General features: G+C 41.3%; 1 protein-coding gene across 1 annotated transcript in view; it reads left to right on the top strand.

Moving 5' to 3' along the window:
• TGS1 (trimethylguanosine synthase 1) overlaps positions 1 to 8,320 on the top strand; it is a gene marked incomplete at its 5' end in the record, with an annotated part of 27,654 nt that extends 19,334 nt beyond the window's left edge. Inside the window, one exon of the mRNA XM_009575055.1 lies at positions 8,037 to 8,320. Within this exon, the coding sequence (XP_009573350.1) occupies positions 8,037 to 8,153 (117 nt within the window). The remainder of the gene's footprint in view (positions 1 to 8,036) is intronic.
• Between the last annotated feature and the right edge of the window lie 633 nt (positions 8,321 to 8,953).

The raw sequence follows: 8,953 nt of genomic DNA on the forward strand, positions 1-8,953 counted from the left end.
AATAGTGCCTATTATGTAGCTCATGTGTGACACCCTTGTTGATACTCATCTTTTTGCAGCATCTTTTACTTTTGAGTCTTTTCTTTCTTTAAGTTTTTTTCACATCCCTTACAAAAAAAGAAAAAAGAGGGGGAGTTGTGGAAACTACCAGTCAGAAGTGTATTAATACTGCATCAGTTCTGGGGGGCTAAACTTGTATTTGGTTGCCAGTGGTGTTTTTGAAAAGCAAAACAAAAAGTTTGACCTACTTAGAATTCCCACAAAGTAGGAAAGAATTAGAAATCGCTGTTTCAGATAGGCTTGCGTATTTAAATCAAAATTAGACACCAGCAAAGTGAAGTGAAAACACTTGATAAATACTTGGGTAGTTGAAAACTTTTCTTACCTTCTATGAGAAGCATTAATGGTGCTAATTCAAGTTGATATTATTAAAAAAACAAAAAGAGAGTGAATACGCACGCTTGGCAAAATTTGGATGAAAATAAATTTCTTCCCCGTACTCTGTTGTTGATTGACTCTAGTGGCAGCAGGGAGCCTGCAGTCAGGGAATGCTCAACCTCCCCCAACATCCTTCCCCTTCTTGGCTGGTTCATTTCCACCAGATCAAGGGGAAGAAAGGCAGTATCTGCAGGAGATCCTACATTTAGGTCTTAATACTCCAGCAAAATGTAACAGAGACTTCCACAAGTGACTTGAGAAGCAAGCTTGTTGAGACAGAATGATTAAATGTTGTTTATGAAGTGTTTAGCGTGCTCTGCCTCATTGTGCAGAGTGGGAAGTGTGTGCTCGCCTCAGGGACCAGGACTTGCATCCAAGTAGCCCGATCTCTTGCACAGACTGTTTTCTGTACCAGATAATACCCTGTATCTTAATATTTGCAGCGAAGGAGGAGGAACCTGGGATTTGTTGCTGTAAGACCTTCTTCCTAATGGTGGGATAGCTTCTTTCCACCTCGTTGCAGAAGGCATACTCAGCTACATAAGATACCAAAACATATCCTCCTAAATGTTCACATACTAACGTAGTGATGCTCCTGACCCTTCTTGTAAGCTGTGTGAGTGCTGCCGTTGAGGTATTGTTCTCTCACTGGTGGTCAGAACGGAGTGAGGCTACATGATGGCTCCCCCCAATAAATTGGTGAGCCTAAAATGTTGGTGACCTGGTATGTTGTGAGACAGATGACTACATCAGCATCTTTACCAGCCTAGCCAAGTTTGAGAGACGGAGTACTGAGGAATCGGGAGTTTATCACATATCCTGACCGTGGATGGTTAACTGCTCAGATACTGTATTGTGCCGAAGTGATTATCCTAAACTTCTTCACTGTTCTTTGAAAACGGTCATGTTGTATAAATTTGCAGACACTTTAATTCAGAAACAGATTTTTCGCTTTTAGCAAAAAGACAATCTTACACATTTATACATTATTTACCATGGGATTATCTTTAAGTCTTTCTGATTTTTAGCTGCTGGAAATGTTGCATATTTAACATCTTGAGCATACAGTAGTGCAAGTTTTAATTTTGGGTCGTGTGTTAGTATATCAAAAGAGCAGGATAATTGAGGCTAATTTTCAGATAATGTTTCAATCTTTGTGACCTTTATAGCAGAGCAAGCAAATCGATTAGAATAATACTGGTCTGCTCTTAAGACAGAATACAAGTGACTTTGCTAATTGAAGATGATTCTGAGAGTAAAATGCCTGATGATTATTCAGCTTGAGAGCTGTCTTTCTGAGTTAGAAAAGTTTTGGTCTATCTAAGATCCAGCCTGTCACAAAAGAAAAAACAACGCAATTTGAGAAAGATTTGCCAGTGTCCAGAAACCTTTCTCTCTGTATAGGTGAGTTGAAGGTTAAATATAGATCCCTAGAAGGGATATGGCACTGTGGCTCTGATCAGAGGGTTATAGCCACCATGTTGGGAAGTCACGTCATAGACCTTACTAACTTGCTCTACAGTTTTTGCGCTAGCAGGCTTCTTGGTGGTATGGGGTATGAGAAAAGATCTAATTTAAAAAAAAGAAAAAAAGGTGTCAAGAACTTTTCAAAAGTGGAATGACTGAAAAAGCAGCCCCTCTTCAAAATTTGAGTCTACTTCAGAATTCAATGTTAATATAGTCCGAGTTTCTTAAACAGGAACTGTTTTGTTTATTGAAAATTATGCCTTCTCCTGTTAGAGTTGCTATTAAACTTCTGCAAAATGTCCCCTTTTTCAGCGAGCTGTTTTTGGCCCTTACAATAGTGTAGAGTAACAGAGGGAGAGGAGCAATGCTGCTTTTGGGGTAATATATGTCAAATAATAATATTCTTCTTTCTTTTAACCATTTTTGAGTAGTATTTCTTCATCAAACGATACACGAACTTTTACACTTCATAAAGTATTGGAGTAAATTCCTAACATAAACTTTATGGTTAAGAGAACTGTTAATTGTTGATTGCTGTCCATGTCAACCATAATTCTGTAAATTTGACAGACCAAACAAGATACTTGTGTTTAAAATTATGAGCAGAAAGGAATGACAGGCAAAACATTGTCAGGTTGATGGGGTTTTTTTTAGATGGCTGCAGATAACTTATTGCTCAGTATCTGCAGGAGGAGTTTTTCCCTGTCCTTAAAACTTTAGAGAGCACCTCAAGGGTTTTAACTTAAGCCTGTGCAAAGGAAAATCCAATTCTGTCTTTTAACTTTCAGTCAAGACTGGGTTTTTTCGAACATTAGTCAAGACTGTAGCACTGCAGCCTATGTTCTCCGTAACCACAGCACTCTGATGGATGAAAGAGTTTTCAAAAACGTCTGTGTTCTTTGAACCTTGCTGAGAGGGGAAGCCGATCCAGCTTTTGAGGAGCATGGGTCCGTTGCAGGAGCACGGGACAGTGGGTGTACTCCTTGGGGACGCAACTTGCAGCGGCACTGGGAGGATGCGCTTCACGAGAGCAGCTGTGTGGTGGACGTGGCGCGACATTTCACAGATGTGTGGGAGATCCGCTGCGAAGTGATGAATGCTGTGCACTAGCAAGGTGTGTTCACAGGCATACGCTCTCCTATCTATATTATTTATGGTATGCTCCCACGTCATTCCTACCGGTTGACTGAAACTATAGAAATTGGGATCATAATGCAAATTGGCAGCCTCTCTCCACTTAAACTGGAGAGACTAGTGATTTATTTGTTACCAGCCAGTTGTAGTTCCGTCCATCATGAGCTTGACCAACCAGCAGTCTGCTTGGTGTTGCATAGGTTTGTAACACAGTCCCTGCTAGGAAGGTCTTACGGGCTGCATTTATTCACTCAAGATACTGTGTTTTTAAAAACTGAAGCAGGGTGGGAGGCAGGGAAAGGTTTACGTTAGTCTTTATGCACTGTTGATAATTCTCTTTTTTTTTTTTTTTTTTTAAAAACAGTCACTTTTCAGACCTCTTCCTGTTTCTGTATTGAAAATTTTGTGTGCGTTTTTACTATTTGAAGATTTGATGACTGGTGCAAAACTTTATAAATTGGGTAGATTCCTGGGTTTGGTTTTTTTTGGGTTTTGGTGGCGGGTGTTTGGTTTTTTGTTGTTTGTGACAGCTATGCCTAATTTAGTGAAATTTCACTGTTGTTGGAGCTTTTGCTGTCCTAAATGTTAGTGTCTCAGACCTGGCTTCTATTCCAAATACTGCCAGAAGATACAAATTACCTTTTGTTCCTTGTCTAGTGTATAGGGTGATTTCCTGAGCCCAGAATTAAGCAAAGTGCTCTTGACCTTGATAGTCATACAAAGAATACACATCATGCAGGTACTTTCTTTTTTTCTTGGCTTTGTTCCCACCTCATCTTCATCATCCATTTTGAGAGAATCTAGAGTTAGACACCGAAGCCTTATTCTGTCTGCAAGTCTAGTGCCTGGATGGGAAGATGTTTGCTGTGTTTCTGGTTTTGAAAGTCCACTTGTGACAAGTGACTGGTCAATGAAGGGAGTGCAAAGATGGGTAAAACTCAATTATTTATTTATCTTAATTATATCTTGTGTCATTCAGAGAACAGAAGATCATAACCAGAGTGATCAGTTTAATAAAAGAATATATTCACATCTATGAATTAAGAAATTTGATGGGAGGCTGACTAGTAAAACTACCACTGGCCCCGTTCATTTAGCTACGATTTTAGACTGGAGACCTAGCCAAATGGGACCTGCCAAGCAATGTCATGTTTGTTTAGGAGTAAATATAACACAGAGGAAAGCAGGGAGTGAAAGGCCAGGAGGTGAACTCAGATTAATTTGATTGTATTTTTAAGATGCTCGGTATTAGGGGAGTTGGCAGGTAAAAGACTGTGGGTTAATGTGTTTTGCAGGCTGATCATTTCTAAGTGAACGTAATTGCGTACAGTTCAGCTGTGACTATCATGTTAATAACGGCAGCTTTTGAGCAGCCCACTTTAAACTCACGTCTGTTCTCCGCCCCTGATAAAAGATAAAGCCAGAAGATACTCCCAGCATACACCAAGCCAGAGTAGCACTTCTGGACTTCAATCTTCCTAAAGCTCATAGCACTTGAATACTGAATTGTAGTTTGCCCGCTTAAGTTTAAAAAAAAAAAAAAAAAATCTCTGGCCTGTCAAAGGGTGGCAGCACCACCATGGCAGTGGCATAATTCACCTGCAGACCTGTACATTTTGAAAAGTGCTGCCTGAGAGCATTTTGTTTTATTACGTTCAGTGTAAAGAATACCATTTCCTTTTTTTTCCAGGTGGGTTGGTATTTTTTTCCCCTAGCCTTTAGGTTGGTTGCAGGGGGAGGGGGTTCCTCTTTTTACTAGTGTTCTATAAAATGAAATGAATCACAGTGTCCTTGTGTGACTGCCTATCAAGCCAAAAAGCTTGTATTTCTCATACCCCAGAAAAGTTTCTTGGGGGGGAGAGGGGAAATGACAATAAACTTTTTATCCACAGTTACTTTAGTTGGTGGCCGGAACAAATACGAAGTTACTTTACTATAAAAAAGAACCTGCAAGGCCAGCAGGACAACCTTTGAGTTCAAAAGTACATCTGAACAATATAAAGCAAGTTTGCACCTTAAGCAACTTGTCCTCCTGAAGTAATCTTCCATGTTCGTTTCCCTTTTCATATTTCTTTTCTGATGTTTCCTATTTTAAACTTGAGACCAAACCTGCTGGCTACTTTTTTAATGCTCTGTGGCTGTGTCTGTAACTGTGGACTATTTCCATCAGCAGTCGCTGAGCTGAAGGAAGAAGCATCCAGGTGAGAGGCATGCAGGGAGGTGTTAACCGAAGCTGCATCCTTTGGCTCTGCTGGGGGAGAGGCACGTGGCACGTGCAGAATTACCCAGCGCAGCAAAAGAGGCAATAGCTGCCCCCCGAGTACCTGGGTTTGGGCTAAAGAACAAACCAGGAGAGTTGCCAGCAGGGAATTGTCGTATTTGCACAGGAAAAGGCAAAATAAACAAATTTTGGACTAGTCCAATTTTTAAAAGAAATTAAGAAGCCTTTCGGTACTCACAGTTGTAGTTCACTGCAAAAACAGGAGGTGCGTGTCGGTATTTCTAAAAATAGGTGAGCATCTTTGTTTTCTCAAAGCATCGTTCCTCAATCTGCTGTTATTTTTAGAGGGCGTCCCTCAGCCAAGCTGGCACCTTTCTGAAACTTGGTGTGTGGCAGCTCTCCCTCGTTACGCCGTCAGGGTTGACTGAGCCCTTCCGAGGAAAACTTGGCAACTCCTACGTAATTAAATTTGCAACCTCCAGCAATTTACAAATAAGCATCGTCGCAGAGGATTTGCGTTTCTCTCCTCTGAATATCAGGGGGTTTGAGGAGCATGCGGTGCCAGATCTGACCCTGCGGAGCTTACGCCCATGTGCTTATTTAGATTTTTGTCACCTTTGGGTTTATCGAATACTTTTAGTAGTCGTTTGAAATTAGTCTTAGTTATCCTGGATTTAACACTTAGAGACTAGACACAGCGTATGTAACTTCTCGGGTGTCCCTCGATGGATGCCACCCCTCAGTGGAGGAGCAGCATTTGCCTGTGTTACTGATGAAGCATTTTGCTTTACTTGGACTTCTAAGAGAAATACTTAGTAAACACTTGTGTTTAATATCAATGCATTAGTCATACTTAGATATGCTAGTGACACAAATTGTGCCCTGAAAGCAGGAGTACGTAACCCCGAGACAGTAATTTCAATATTCTTATATTAAGTTGACTAATCCAATTAATATTTTAGAATACTTAAGCAACATTAGCTATAAAGTGCAAAGACTGTAACGCTTTTTGGAAGGGCATTCCAGCTTTTGTTCGTAATAAATTAGAAGTACAAACTTAACGTCTTCCTAGAAGAAAAAATGTGGATCGCCCCACAATGTTAACTGCTTTAAGGATTTCAAGTAAGAAAAGATAAGTCGTGAAATTAACATTCCTGATCACTTGCCAATTTCAGATTCTTGTGCTATTTATAAGTCAGCCAGCTTCTGCTTTTTTACTTAAGTGGCAGGTTCCTCTTTGACAAGAACGTGGAGATTTTTTTCCTATTACCATTAAATTGAAGGATGAAGAAACTGCTCATGCTTTTGTTTTTGTCTGCAGAAACAAAAAAAAATGAAGAGGGAAAAAAAAAAACCAAAACAAAACAGAAAAGTAAATGCTAGGTTTAGATAAGTGTGGTAATTTTCTGGGCAAGTCAATAAAGGTTCAAAGTATAATTTAGATTAATCTGTTATTTCCTCCTGATAGTAGACTGTTTTTTTACTTACAGTAAAATAGAGGAAGTTCAGCATGTTTATATTTAAACCTGCACCAGAGTCAAGTCTCAAAGGAGTTGAGAAGTGTTAATAATGCAACCTGAACTTTAAGTTTCAGCTGCTAACATCACAAACTTCTTGGTTTAAAGATCAGTTGAAATCTACTGCAGGCTTGCAGACCTTGATCACTTTATGTCTGCCCGGGAAGTTTCCCCGCATAGGCAACTATAGAAATAGTTTTCCTGCAGCAGGCAGGGAAAACAGCAGCACGGAGCAGAACTGGCTGCGGAGCAGGGACCCCCACTGCAGCACGGGTCCTCGGGGTCTATGATAGGGGCAAAAAAAACAGTCAACACTCAATTTTGGTCTTCTCTTCCTTCTGTCTGTGCAGTCTGTCCTGGTGAGAAATCAGTAGCCTGTATGGCTGTCGTCCCTCAAAGAAGTGGTACTAGGCATCATGAGTAGGAACAGGAGAAGACACAGTATTGCGTGCTCCAGTCCAAAATGCAAAGTTCGCTGCAAAACGTTGTCTGTCTGTAATCATTAAGCATTAAAGGTGTGCACCGGGCTCAGTCAACAGAGCACGAACGGTGAAATTCTCACTCCAGTGATCGTAAACACGAGAGCTGGGACCAGCGCTGCCTGATGGGCTCTCCCTGCCTGCAGTTAGTCAGCTGCCTGCAGCCTTTCCCTCAACACTGCCTGAGACCCCAGTGCACCCAACAGCATTTTTTTTTGGTTGCAATAGCAACAACAAAAAACTGTAACTGTTTTTTGTGAGCTTCTCTGCCTGTTTGTGGTCTTGGGGTTGCTTTTGTTTGGGTTGTTCCCTGCCCCCCCCCGCCCTCAGTGCAACCTTTATGCTTCCCAATTCCAGGATTTGGTTTTACTCTTCCCCCAAAACTTGGGATTTTGAACCTTCAAAGCACAGTTTACAGCTTGCTTTTTGCCACAGCTGGGTGTCTCAAATGCCAAGTACCCTGCAAACCAGAGCCTAGCATCTCTCACCTCAGCACAGCACGTGAAACAGTGACTATTTATCTCTAGTTCTGAAGTCCCGTTATTTTCATGGCTTGGGGTGAGGGGGATTTCACAGTCACAAGAAAGCCGCAAACCACTTCTCTGAGTAAAAGGAGACACTGGAAGAGGACCAGAGGCATTAGGTGACAAGGAATGTCGTCGCCAGTATTAACAGAGCCAAAGATGTGTTTTACATGATATTTGATGTGAATAAGAGGTTTGGGGTTTTTCCTCTTTGCCTGTGCATCATTAATTTGCTTTTTGTTCATTTGTTTTTCAGGTGGCCTCCTTAGCAGGGCCAGGAGGGAAGGTTGAAATAGAACAAAATTTTCTCAATAACAAACTGAAGACAATAACAGCTTATTTTGGTGATCTAATAAGGCATGACATCTCCTGAACTCAGTGTGGATTCTTCCAAACCCAACCTCCCTGACTGCTGCTTTGCTTAAGCTTTTGTACAGCTGGCTGGTCAAAAATGACTTAAAGCCGTTTTCCGCTTTAATTTCTGTTTACAAAAAAAATTGTTCTGTTTATTGCTACTGTCAATAAATGTTTTATAATAATTTTGACAAAATTCTAAATGTAGAGTAGCTGTCAATGTAGGAAAAAAGATCTGTATAAAATGCGGTCTTGCCAAGTTCAAGTCCAACCAGTTGAAGGGGAGTTCAGGATTTCTTTGCAACTCTCACGTGTACTACTTCTGTACTTGCTCTGGTTTTGAGCAGTCAGAGGGTCAAAAAGAATAGCCTGAAAGCCGCCGAGTGTCAAGAACTGCTGTCTGTGCTTAAGAAACAAAAGCATCTGAACATGAGGTGGAACTGGAAGGTCAGGTACACCGCAAGAGGTTAACGGCAGTTCACCTCTCAGGCTCCATGCTCACTGGGAAACCTTTTCAGCTTTTCTTTGTAGGATGAAAGTCCGCACCTTTCTTACAGTGAGTACTCCGGCTTGTTGCAGCTTGGGGAGAGAGCGGGTCATAAGCTGGCGGCAGGGCTCTACCCTCTGGTGTTTATTTTATTTTTTCCCTCTTTGCCAGCCCTCTGCATTACAAAGATATTTTGAAGAACCTTCTGACTGGAGGTTTGTCTCAGTAACCAGTAGGGTATGTGTCCCTTCTCTTTTTGAGGCCTTTTAGATCCGTGCACAGGCTTCAGGGAGGGCAGAGGGAGCCCAGCTCTCCCTGGTGAGGGCTCTCTG

The sequence above is a fragment of the Fulmarus glacialis genome, unplaced genomic scaffold, assembly GCF_000690835.1.
Source record: "Fulmarus glacialis isolate BGI_N327 unplaced genomic scaffold, ASM69083v1 scaffold143, whole genome shotgun sequence".
NCBI lineage: Eukaryota > Metazoa > Chordata > Aves > Procellariiformes > Procellariidae > Fulmarus > Fulmarus glacialis.